This window comes from Podarcis vaucheri (assembly GCF_965113315.1).
Source record: "Podarcis vaucheri genome assembly, chromosome: Z".
In the NCBI taxonomy this organism is placed as follows: domain Eukaryota; kingdom Metazoa; phylum Chordata; class Lepidosauria; order Squamata; family Lacertidae; genus Podarcis; species Podarcis vaucheri.
Window position 1 is genome coordinate 49871904 of NC_138758.1, and position 13287 is coordinate 49885190.

General features: G+C 45.3%; 1 protein-coding gene and 1 pseudogene across 6 annotated transcripts in view; one reads left to right on the plus strand and one right to left on the minus strand.

The window, feature by feature from the left end:
• Positions 1-13287, minus strand: part of GLT6D1 (glycosyltransferase 6 domain containing 1) — a 49384-nt gene that overhangs the window by 18346 nt on the left and 17751 nt on the right. For 4 of the 5 annotated variants that reach the window (XM_082208984.1, XM_082208982.1, XM_082208985.1 and 1 more), the window contains exons 2-5: positions 8403-8492; positions 7112-7198; positions 2681-2713; positions 383-454 (exon numbers count right to left, since the gene is read on the minus strand). In XM_082208984.1, coding sequence (XP_082065110.1) covers positions 383-454; positions 2681-2713; positions 7112-7197 — 191 coding nt within the window. In that variant the 5' untranslated portion in view covers position 7198; positions 8403-8492. The remainder of the gene's footprint in view (positions 1-382; positions 455-2680; positions 2714-7111; positions 7199-8402; positions 8493-13287) is intronic. The other variant, XM_082208983.1, reaches the window with a different exon arrangement.
• LOC309524395 (ubiquitin-conjugating enzyme E2 variant 2 pseudogene) lies at positions 5810-6425 on the plus strand (annotated as a pseudogene). Its single transcript has one exon. The product of its transcript is annotated as a ubiquitin-conjugating enzyme E2 variant 2 pseudogene (transcript).

Consider the following 13287-nt stretch of genomic DNA (forward strand, 5'->3'; position numbering starts at 1 on the left):
AGGGGTGTTTATCAGTGAAAGGCCTGGCTGGAAAGGAATGTTTTCGCCTGGCAGCTAAAGGTGTATAATGAGGGTGGCAGACAAACCACCTTGGGGAAATGTACTTGGAAAAGGTCTAAAGGGTCCCAGAGTCTCCTGATCCCAAACCAGTCTTCAGCATCAGGGCTGAGTGCTGGAATATATAAAGCAAGGGAAGTACCTCTGAGCTTATGCAGAGGGGCCGGCCCAAAAGCCAGCAACCAAATGCACATTAGCTCAACATGCTAATACGTTAAAAGTCCCAGTTGCAGTTTGATTTCCTGTATGGCTGGCCAGCTTTGGCCACTATGGAAAGGGCTTGCTGGTTTCAGTTTTGGCTCATATTAATATATGGTCCTCTTACCTTGAGTTAAACCAGTTGCTTATGGCCAGCCATTGCTCTGTCTGGTTTTTCAACTGGGAAATCTTTAGGCTCCTGTATATGTAAGGAGAAAACAAAAAGATACTTGGAAGATGAACCCGGAAGGATGTGTTGAAGAGGCTAGACCTAGTGGCAACAGCCTGTTTTCTGCATGCAGAAGGCTCCAGGTGCAACTGAGGAGATCTCCAGTACCTGGGTAGCACCCAGAGGGCAACTGCCAGTCAGAGGAGACCAGGCTTTGCCCTCCAGATGTTTGGAGCTGTCACCCAAAACATCTGGAGGCCCCAGGATTGCAAATACTGGTTCTAGGCAATGCCAGGGTAGATGGAGCACACTGCCTGACTTGATACAAGGCAGTTGGTGCAGATGGGCCCGTAAGGTTGGCAGCAGACATGGCGCGGCAATGTCCCAAGCCAGCCAGCAAGCAAGCAAGCAGCCTGCACCTCCAGACATCTCATTCTGCACAGACAGCTGTGGGCAAAATCTGACACCTGGGCCACTTTCCCCAAACCAAGTAAAGGTAAAGGGACCCCTGACCATTAGGTCCAGTTGCGAACGACTCTGGGGTTGTGGGGCTCATCTCGCTTTACTGGCCGGGGGAGCCGGTGTACAGCTTCCGGGTCATGTGGCCAGCGTGACTAAGTCACTTGTGGTGAACCAGAGCAGCACACGGAAACGCCATTTACCTTCCCGCCAGAGAGGTGCCTATTTATCTACTTGCACTTTGACCGTGCTTTCGAACTGCTAGGTTGGCAGGAGCAGGGACTGAGCAACGGGAGCTCACCCTGTTGTGGAGATTCGAACCGCCGACCTTCTGATCAGCAAGCTGTGCGGTTTAACCCACAGCGCCACCCGCGTCCCTTCCCCAAACTAAATAGGAATAAAAAGCAGCGTCAGCAGGCTGTGTTTATGGAGGAGTTGCTCCTATCCCCTCCTGCTATCCACCAACAGCTTTTATGGAGGGGGGGGAATAATATTGGGGGTGTTTGCCTGTGAATGGAGAAGCACACTGGGTATGTGTTAGCGGGTAAAGGGCAAGAGAAGAAAGGTTAAGCAGCCCCCTCCCCCTTAAACTGAACCTGCCACGGTGGCTTTTCATTTAAAATGGACTTCTGGAAAAAGAGGCAGACAAAAATATGTGTTGTGGCTAATTTGGCGCCATGCCTCCTTCCTGGGACATGACGCAGAATGGGAACCACCCAGGCTATTGGATTTTGTGCACAGCTGAGAAGCAGCAGGTGGTTTTGTGCATTCGGGACACAGCATCACCAGAAACAGTTTGATGTTGCAGTAGGGCACAAGCAGAAGCTGTCCACACCTCCAGCCCGAGGGAAGAGCTGTGTGGCAGGACACCTGGCCTTGAACTCCTGGCCCAGACACTGGCGCCTGGATTTGCTCCAAGATCTGAACTTGGGGGTGGTGGGGTGAGGAAGGAAGGAAGGACCAGTTCTCCTGGGTAGGGGTTGCTGTTCAAGACAGCCAAGATATGTGTTGACAAAACTGTGTAACAAAATATTATCCATTTGCACAGGTGAAAGATACTCGGAGTCGAGTGTGGATTTCATGCTCTTTATTCAGCTCATAGTGGTGAGGAGGAATGGAAGTTCCCCTGAAATGTCTGCTTTATATACATTATTTACACAATGGGCACCACGTGATTGGCTAATTCTGGGATTCTCCTGTAGGCCAATCAGGTTGCGGATTCACTTCCACCTGGAGTTGGATTGGGTGGCTCCTGTGGACCAATCAGACTGCTGCATTCTGGATCCTATTGTTCTAGGACCAATCAGACTGCTGCATTCTGGATCCTATTGTTCTAGGACCAATCAGACTGCTGCATTCTGGATCCTATTGCTCTAGGACCAATCAGACTGCTGCATTCTGGATCCTATTGTTCTAGGACCAATCAGACTGCTGCATTCTGGATCCTATTGTTCTAGGACCAATCAGACTGCTGCATTTTGCTATCCTATTCAACTCAGTACATAACACTTGGTCTATGAGCTTGCTTTTTCCCCTTTCCCCTTCTCATCTCCCCTTCCTCATGTGCCATGACATTTAGGACAAGGACTTTCTTCATAAAGATTTTTGGAACACAGTTCCAAGATCCTGTTTGGCTAATGAGTAGGGTAGGGAAATTGCTTTAAAAGAATCGTTAAAAGACCTCCCTTTTGCCCAAGAACCCTGGCAACCATGAGCAAGACAGACCATGAGCAAGACAGAGACCCCTCTGCATGTTGTCAGCAAAAGGAGCTAGCAAAGTAAAGAGCAGATGCTTACCTGTTCTTGTACATCCATATTAATGTTCCATCACTGCAAAAACAGGAATAAAATGTTATGTATTTCCTTGCAGACTTCTTGTTATATCACAAAGCTGGAAGGGCAGTACAGCCCTCTTGAGAATAAATCCCCTGTTGTGGTTAACACGATCCTATGTTGAGCAAATCCACACATGTGTGTGCAGGATCAAGCCCCTCATTCCCTTCACCCAGACCAGCAAGCCACCTCTTAATTAGGAGAAGGGCTCAGTGGACCAGCATCTCCTTTGCATGTAAAGGGTCCTGGGTTCAACTCCTGCCATCTCCAAGTAGAACTGACTGAGAGAGGGAAATATTCTTCTCTGTTGGAAACCCTGGAGAGCTGCTGCCAGTCAGTGTGGACAATACTAAACTAGATGGATAAACTGGCTGCACACAGTAAAAAGCACTTTTTCTGTTCTCCTATGAATAGAATCTGCTCTCAAGTTCTCCCCTGCTAAAGTTCACATCTTGGATACATTCTTCGTGTATCGGGCTATTTGTTGAATATTCATTAACATTTTAATAATGATATTTTATTCCCATATTTCAACAATTTGATAGTTTTATATTTGTGTTACGGAAATTATGGGGGTGGGGCACGTCTTTAAAGTTAAATTTACAAATATTATGCCTGAATGTATCCTTTCAACTTGACAGCTCAGGGAAGTTACCTAGCTTTAAAAATAATATAAAATCAACTCCTTTGCCAGCTTCCTCCATTCCAAAGCTATGTAGTAATGATGTAGCAATGGTGCTGTACGAACTGTATTCTGGGATATGATGGGAAAGTTTTAAAAGTCCTTGTCACCCCATCCTTGGGGTTCAAATTTCCTCTTCGAACCTGTTGCGCAATAAATTTTGGTCTACAGCTATTTGCTCCGGTTGGTGGCTGGACTCCTCCTTTATTCCGCAGGGACCTACGGGCTCTGCCCGACAAGCTGGGTGACTGAGCACCCTCGCACCTAGATTTTTCCATAACAATCTGACAACCTGGCATAGCATTTAACCAAACTTAGATTTCCACTCTCAAGAGAGGAAATGTGATGGCATGGAATCTGTGGCAACTAATGAAAATTCATACCAAACCCACCCCACAACTGAAATAGAAGTAATCAGGTCTGGGCCTCCTCTCCTTCAAACGTCACCTGGGGGCAGCCATTCCATCAAACTGTCTCACTAGGAAGGATGGGAAACCACAGGGTTCATCCCATTAGCTTTGCTCAAAACCCACCTCCACTAGGTAAAAGCGTTTAATAACTGGTACCCATTTCACTTTTTCCTCTCCCCTCCCCTGCCCCTTTCCCCTTGCAGGGCATGTTTCTTAAGACTGTAAGCCTTCAGAGAAGAGGCTCCCTTGTTTTAATTCAGTAACTCTCAAAGGGCGTGTCATGTGCCACACTGTGTGGCAGGAGAGGATGGTAAGTGTGGCAGGAAGATTCAAGGACAATTAGTATTACTGGGAATTTTCTTATGTAGCTGCATTGATTTATACTTTCTGAATGTCCCATTACCATATTATAAATTAGTTGTGTTCTAGGAGTTCTGCTAGGCGTGCCTGGCGTGCTCTGGTCCATGGGGTCACGAAGAGTAGGACATGACTAAACGACTAAACAACAACAAGTATTTTTGGGTTGCGCGCTGCGGCGACCCAAAAGTAACGGAGTGTGTTACTTCCAGGTTTTGCCGCTCGCGCATGCGCAGATGGTCAAAATGACGTCATGCTCATGCGCGGAAGTGGCAAATCGCAACCCGCGCATGCACAGACGCGGAGGCGCCGGTTGCGTTAACTTCTGGTTGCAAACAGGGTTCCAGAATGGATCCTGTTCGCATCCAGAGGTACCACTGTAAAAAATTCAGTGTGGCAAGCAAATTTTTATTCTGAAACTGTCGCCGAGTCAGAGTGAGAGCCACTGTTTTAACTGATAGCATGAAAGAAAGCCATCCTGGGAGCCTTTTCAGCTGAAGAACAGAGTACAAATGCTCAAAACAAAACAACCGCACTTGTGGATGCAGGCTGCTCTCTGCATGGTAGTGTCAACCATGGAATGGGTTTGACAAAGTGCTTTAGATACATCATGTCAGACTGACATTTCCTATGAAAAGTCAGGCTGGACAGCTCTGTCTATGTCCAATCCTCATCAAATTTACATGTAAATTCATGTAAAATTCATTCCATCTCATTTCTGCATTATAATCTGAAGAGTTTTTTAAAAAAGTTTTTATGACAAAATGTTTTTAAATATGTATTTCATCTCGATTTACACATTTCTAACATTTGATTCAATTTAAATGTATTTTGCTTTATTTTTGAGCTGAAAACTGCACTGCAAAATTCAGAGAAATGTGAAATCGAGAGGGACCAGTGTATTAACAATCCATGCGTTGCTGCACATTAAGCCAGTTCGTTTAAAAACTGCCGACCAACCTGTCTGGTAGGGGAGGGGTTTGGACAAGATAGCTGGATCCACAATTAAAGTCCCTTGTAATTTTCACTTGTTGAAAGTGACTCTTTCAGGGTCAGAAAGGACCCTCGTACCTACGGGACCGCCTCTCCTGGTATGCCCCACGGAGGACCTTACGGTCTGCAAATAATAACATCTTGGAGGTCCCGGGCCTCAAGGAGATTAGACTGGCCTCGACCAGGGCCAAGGCCTTTTTTGCTGTGGCCCCGACTTGGTGGAACACTCTCCCACAAGAGACCAGGGCCCTGCAGGGATCTGACATCTTTCCGCAGGGCCTGCAAGACAGAGCTGCTCTGCCAGGCCTTTGGTTGGGGTCCAGTCTGACTCCCCCTCTCTCCTTATAAGAATTTGTATGAAAGTGGCCCCCCAACTTTTCTCACAGGCTCATATAAGATCAGTATAAACAGTTAGGCATGGTGGACATTTAAGGTCCCCATCCCAAATTTGCGGGTTGCCATCTGATTGGATTTTATTCTGATCCTGATCTGATTTTAGGATGTACTTTAATTGATTGCCTGATTTTATGTTGGTGTATTATACATTTGATGTTAGCCGCTCTGAGCCCGGTTTTGGCTGGGGAGGGTGGGGTATAAATATTTTGTTGTTGTTGTTGTTGTTGTTGTTGTTGTTGTTGTTGTTACATGGCACAGTAAGCTGGGGCCTCGAAGATGACAAAGACATGACACTCACAAGATGGACAGGCATTAATATTGGGCCACCAAGGACAAATTATGAAAACGGAATACACAGCTTGAAAGCAGAGTGTGGACCTAAATATCCAGAAGCACCCTCCAACAGTTAAGATTCGTAACTAAAATTAATATGAATGGAATAAATAATTCCAATGGAATGGTGGATGCATGAAGCCTACAAGAGTTAGCAAAATGGCAACATTCTTATAGCTTTAAAGTTCTGCTTCCAGAGCTAAGGTGTCTAATGATGTCCAAAGAAAATATGAATCTTCCACAACCTCCAGAAGAACAAATTTATAACAATTAATTTTAGCTGAATCCCAAACTTGTCTTAAACAACTTCTACTTATGTTTAATGTCTTGATTCGCAAAGCAAACCACCGATGCATTAAGACATTCTGCTTGTGTGTGTGATCTGGACACTTGAAAGAATGAATATATGTATATGCACGCCCCATATGTTTTCAGGCACAATCAGAGAGAGAAAAGGCAGCACAGTTATTTTTCCTCTTTACCAAGGCACTATAATTTTAAGCACAGATCTGAAGTAGCCCAAAATTGGAGCTTCAATGTTTTCTGATGAAAGCAGCCCTGTTTAGGGAAGTTTTAAGGACTGATGATTTTTTTTGTTGTTTTTAGATATGTTGTAAGAAAACCCAGCCAGATGGACGGGGTATAAATAATAAAATTATTATTGTTGTTGTTATTGTTATTAGACAAAAGCATGACAAAGTCAGGTTGCCGTGGAATAATATTTCAGAAAACTTTTTCTAAAGAAGAAAAAGTACAAATGGCATGCTTTATCCATCTTGCTTTAGTCAAAGAGCTGCAGATAAAATCATTAAATCGTTAAAAGCTGACCAAGCCTAATTCTTCTCCATCGATAATGAGAAACAAGATGTTGTGTGTCTTTGATCCTACACCATGGGTAGGCAAACCAAGGTCTGGGGGCCGGATCTGGCCCAATCACCTTCTCATCCGGCCTGTGGATGGTCTGCGAATCGGCGTGTTTTTACATGAATAGAATGTGTCCTTTTATTTAAAATGTATTTCTGGGTTATTTGTGGGGCATGGGAATTCGTTCATTTCACACACACCCCTCCAAAATATAGTCCGGCCCCCCAACAAGGTCTGAGGGACAGTGGACCAGCCCCCTGCTGAAAAAGTTTGCTGACCCCTGTCCTAAACACTTGCTTCTTGTAAGAACAGCGCATTCTAACTGATTTCCAGGATGCCAGGATCCCTTTTCCTACTTACCTGTCCAGGTAAGCAAAAATTGCCAGTGATAATATTGCCAAGAAGGAAATCGATAGCAGAGCTGTCTTCCCTCTGGAGAGTGTCATCCTTATCAGAAAGAAAAAGAGGATATGTTTGCCAATATCTTCGCTGAGCAGAGTTCAGGGAAAGCCTGGAAATGTTTCTGGCCTGAAATGTGACCCACCCCCACCCCACCTCATCCCCAGATTGGTTATCATTGTCAGACAGAAACCCTGGAAGGGTCGCAGCACTCACACAGAGGCTATTCTGTGAGTAGGGTTAGAAAGTTCTGCCAATTTCAGTTATCTCGTTTTTTTTTCATTTTTCCAGTCTTAAATTCAGTTCTCCACATTTCTGCAGCAACATATATGTATTTTAATGCAAGCTCTACCTTAGCACATGCATTTTTGTGAACATTTTCTGGTTGGAGAACTGCGGCACAAAATTTGCATGAGTACAGATTTGAGATGCTCTGTTTCAGGTTTAGTAATGCTTCAGGAAGTGTGAATATGGTAGCTTCAGCTTCAAATGCAAACCCATCTCAGCCAGAGTTTGCCAGGAAGAGAAAGGTGTGACTGTCAAGGTGACCTAAGCCTTTAAGCACCCTCCCCTCTGACTCACAGTGCAAAGCTCCACATGCTTGCAGAATAAATCCCCACTGATTTCAAACTGCAGTTTATTCCCTAGGAGCATGCAAAATGTTGTGCAGTCTTTTTAAAAAAGTTTGTCACTGGGCAAACCATTTTTTGTGCAACTATATCCAGCTCTGCTTGCTTGTTACACACACACACACACACACACACACACACACACACACACACACACAGTACTGCTTTTGTAGACCAAGCATTCTACAAAATGAAGGAAATAGAAATTTCAGGGGAAACAGTTACTGAAAGATTGGAAAAATAATTAAAATGGGCCAAAAATTGATTTAAACACGCCAGCCGTCTACATATCTGGGTAGACTTGTCTAAACAAAAAGCCTTTTAAGCAGGCACTGAAAAGGAGTACGGTGAAGACAACTGCCTGGTGTCAATCTGAAGGGAGTTCCAAAGGGTATGTCCTGCCATGCTAAAAGACCAGTTCCTTACAAATGCAGAATGGTATTCTGTAGCCACTGTAACAGTGCGAGTTACATAGATCAAGGCAGTCAAGTGGGAGTATATAGGGTAAGACGATCTTGCAGGTAAACTGGTCCCAAAGATTTTAAGGGCTTCCTAGTAACACATTGAATCTGGCCCAGCAGCAAATGCAGATCTAAATCTTAGGATTAGGGGCAGGCACTTACTTTGGTTTTGTTGTGTGGATTTTATCACCTGAGAGGTCAGCATCAATCTTGTGGTCTTTAGCTGCAAGTAGCAATGCTTAGCTTCTGGTTCTAAAAAGAAGGAATAAAAGAGAGTTGTTACAAAACCTCTTCTAGGTTCTCACTTCAAGGGAAGCCCCATGGACCAAAGGTCCAGCCCATATAGATGTTGTTGGATCCAGCTCCCCATAGTGCCAGCCTGCTGCCTAAGACCCCTCCTCGCCAGGGTTTACATACGTACAGTGGTGCCCCGCAAGACGAATGCCTCGCAAGACGAAAAACCCGCTAGACGAAAGGGTTTTCCGTTTTTCGATGCGCTTCGCAGGACGAATTTCCCTATGGGCTTGCTTCGCAAGACGAAAACGTCTTGTGAGTCTTGAGATTTTTTTCGCTCCCCCCCTTTTTCTAAGCTGCTAAGCCGCTAATAGCCTTTTAGCCGCTAAGCCGCTAACCCTTTAATAGCCGCTAAACCGCTAATAGCGCTAATCCGCTAATCCGCTAATAGGGTTGCTTCGCAAGACGAAAAAACCGCTAGACGAAGAGACTCGCGGAACGGATTAATTTCGTCTTGTGAGGCACCACTGTACATAAAATTTATTACGGTCAGAAACCAGCTTGAGAAACACAAATGGGACTCCAATCCCAATAGCAAAACAAACATTTAAAACAATATACAACAATGGATTCTAAGTTTAAAAGTGTGATATGCATATAAACACATAAAAACTTTAAAATAGACTACCTTAGAGAAATAACCCAGAGTCGCTCGTGGATCCGAGTCTGTGAATTTTCTTAACAAACTAGATTGAATTGGGGGATGGTCTGCGCCTACAGATCTGTGAGCAGAATCTGGCGACAATCTGGGTCATTTTGTGGTCTTTGCCTAACAGGAGAAGATCGGATTTTTGCTTTACCGGCAGGTCAGCAATCCTCACCAGCAGGGGGTCAATGGTTTCTCTACGTGCCTCAAAAGGGACATCTAAAAAATATGTGTTCAGGGCTTCCTATGTCCCCCAATGGACAGGCGCAAATTCTCTGGTCATATGGGACTTTTTTAAAGGATCCTTTCAAGATCGGCGAGGGCAGAGGTGAGCTTCTGGCAAGTGTAAAAGCCCTTCTTGCATTTTTGGATACAAGAAAAAAGAGATATGTTGCTGGTGCAGCTATATCTCTCTCAAGTTCTACCATTTTGTAGTTGGGGCACCTTGCGCAGTCCTGTTGTCTCTCGGTGTCTATAATTCTTTGCCTAACCATAGCTTTTGCTTGGCCCAAGCCCAGACTTAGAAGGGCTTGAGGGGCAAAACCCAGTTTCCGGAAGAGTGTTCAGGACTGCTGTCTGCCAGCCTGACTGGAACTGGTCGCCAGGGTTCTTTCCAAGAAATCAGAGACTGTGTCTGCACTACAAGCAGCATCAACGGGGGTTCAAATCCCCACAGGTGTGGGGTTGCGCCAGGTGTATAGGGGCACTTCAAGTTCCCCCCCAAACCTGCTGTAGTCCAGAGTACAACCCCCCTCCCAAAGCAAGATCATTCTACTAACTGAGACACCTGCTGACTCCTCCACCCACCTCACTGAATGGTTTCTATTTATCTCAATTGGTTGTTATAAGAACTCTGTAAACTTAAGAAACTGGAGCCTGAGTTTGCTTTCCTTCCCTCCTCTTTCATGCTGCTTCTTTTAGAATGCGAATCTAAGGACAAAGACCAACCAAACACACATACTCCACAATTTTTCGGTCCCCTCCCACCTTATTCAGGGTGCCAACAGAATTTTCTGAGCCCAGTGCAGTGGATGCTTGGGTTGCAAACGTGATCCGGGCAGGATGCACGTTCACAACCTGCAGCGTCTGCAACCCGCAGCGGCGCATCTGTGCAGGTTGCGCTTCTGCGTGTCTACGCATGCGCAAAGCGTGATTTAGCGCTTCTGCGCATGTGCGACCACCAAACCCCGGAAGTAACCCGTTCCGGTACTTCTGGGTTTCGGCGGTCCACAACCCGAAAAAATGCAACCTGAAGCGTCTTGGACAGCACTGTGCTCTTGGACAGGTCATATAAGCCATGAGGGAGTGCAACCTGGAAGATGCACAGCCCAGCTTTGCACTGGGAGAGACCGGAGGGTATGGTGGCACAATTCACATAACAAAAACCACCAATGAGATATCAACATTTTCAAAATTAGGGTCCATGGCTTGGCTTTTTAAAAATAGGAGGTCCACAACACTAAGCTAATTGGGAACCACTGCTCTAATGGCTCTCACATCCTGCAAATGTCTTAAAATAGTCCCTTGTTTGCAAACTGCTTTGAGTCTTAAAAGAAAATCTGCATGCATATAGACAGCAATGGCCATAACGCCATGAAAACAACCCCCTAAATGCCAGCCCAGTGAGAATTTTCAGACCAGGTAATATCAACTTCCACACAATGCTAAGCCAATTGTCACTATTAAAAGCCAAAGCTTGTTCGAATTTTGGCAATGAGAGAAGAGCAACCGCAGTCAAAGTGGAACTGACTGGCTTTGCCAATTTAACCTCTTCCAAGCACCCGAGGGGAAAGAAACCCAAAGTACCTTCTAATAGAATCAACTAAGATGCCACATAATAGTGAGATTTTTATTTATTTATTTATTTTAGTTCTTCTTTTAATTTTTCATGCTGGACTTGAAAGCCACATGCTGGGGAGAATTAAATTTGATTAGGAATACAGGAACATATCAGGCTGCCTTTATGCTGACTCAGAACATTGGTTTACCTTGCTCAGTACTGTCTACACTGATTTGCAGTATCGGCACTCCCAGGATTTCAGGCAGAAGTCTCCCAGTCCTAGCTGGAGCTGCCAGTATTATAAATTGGAACCTTCAGCATGCACGGCAGATGTTCCAGCACTGAGCTATGACCCTTCCCTTAGGATTCTGCCAGGTGCAAAGAGAGCAGGTGTTGTGCTACGGTTAGCATGTTGGACTAGAACCTTGGGCCAGTCACACAATCATAGGATCATAGAAACGTGGAGTTGGAAGAGATCCAGATGTACACATCCCTACACCATGTTAATTTCTCTCCATTTCTCATTTCCCCCCCAATTTTAAATTCAGTTCTCTATCAGTTTCTGGTTGTTTTGTTTTGTTTCGTCCTCATGAAAATTTCTCAGCATTTTGGCACACATTGCTCATAATATTTGTTTATCTATTTATTTCGGCAATTCAGAAGCAGTTTCCAGCAAAACAAAACTCTTGAGTGGTTTACAATATATGTTACAAACATATAACATACATAAGATTGTAACATATGCCAGAAACTAAACTCTATGCCATTTAAAACATAGACAATTTTGCATGCACTTTGACTAACAGACACATTTTTGCAAGCAATTTTTTCTAATATCATGCATTTTGACTAATTTGCATATTTTAATGCTCATTTCCTCCTTACTTATTAACACACTTACTTGGTCGCACCATAAAAGCTGGAGGAGAATGAGTGTCAAAGGAGTACAATATTTCAGTTCGTGTGTTCTTTCAGGAAGCATGAATTTGGTAGGCTGAACTTTCAACGCAAAAGCTACTGAATTTCGTTACTTAGTATATATACCACCTTTCCCTCCAGGTAGCATATATGGTTCTCTTCCATCCCATTTTATCCTCACAACATCCCTGTGAGGTAAGCTAGGCTGAGGGACTGTGACTGGCTCCTGAGGCCACACCCAGAGGTTGAAGTGAGCTTCAAGACTGAGGGGGGGGGGATTCAATTCCTGGTCTCCCATGCCCTATTCCAACACTCTAACCCAGAGTTTTCCAAACCTTTCCTGTTGGTGACACACTTTTTTGACATGATTTATTATAAAGTTTATTAGTATTTTCCACACAACAACAACCCGAAAAATATCGAAAAATAACAATACACAAAACTCAAAAACCAACTGTCAGGGGCTCAGGAACAGAGGCACAGGGGAGAGAGGAGATGGAGAGCGAAGGGGAAGGATCTGAGGGCAGCGTAGGGGAGTATGACAGTGGCCCGAGAGATTCCATGAGCCTCTCCAGCGAATCAGAAGATTCCCAGAAGGAGGCGCCGATGGTCAGGGCAAGGGGGGCCAGCGGGGACTCCCAAAGCAGCAGCTGGAGATCAGGGCCAGCTTCCCCACCAGAGCGTAGTGGGGGGGAAGAGTCCCAAGTGTCAGGACCAGCGGCTCCTCCAGCATGGAGAGAAGATGAGTCGAGACTGACCACGCCTCTGTCGGAGAGTGGGGGAACGGAGGGGAGGTCAAGTACAGCTAGCCTCCCCGAAGGGGGAAGCAGTGACAGGAGCAGTGTAACGGTCAGGAGGAAGGTTACCGGCTGGGCGCGCGCGCCAAGTTCAAATGTATAGGCGCGCGGGACGGCAGAAAGCTCGGATTGGGAACCAGGTCCTAAAGCCCGCTGGAGGCAGAGGGTAGACTCAGGGGACTCAGCGTCAGAAGAGTCTAGGAAGGGCGAGACCCCAGCTGACAGGCGGACCCAGAGGAGGAAAGAGCGGAGGAAGAGGTGGAGCAAGGCTAGGGTCTTAAACTGGTGTCTGGGGGGAGGAGACTCAGACAGAGCTTCGGCGGTCTAGAGTTTCAGACGCAGAGCTGCACGCTGCTGATGTGAAAGACAAACTGAACTTCAATAAATACTTTTGTATATAACCACGAACTGCTGTTGGTCCTTTGTGAGCTGGGACCTCGGGCAGCTCTGACACCAACATTCAAAAAAAATCCACATCTTACAATATAAACACTAAAAAGAAAAACAAACATTGACTTCCACCAATCCCACAGCACCTCCTTTATCTCTCATTGTGTCTTCCTGTTTTCCTGATCATCTCTATCCTAGCTTCTAGATATAAATCCCTCTTTC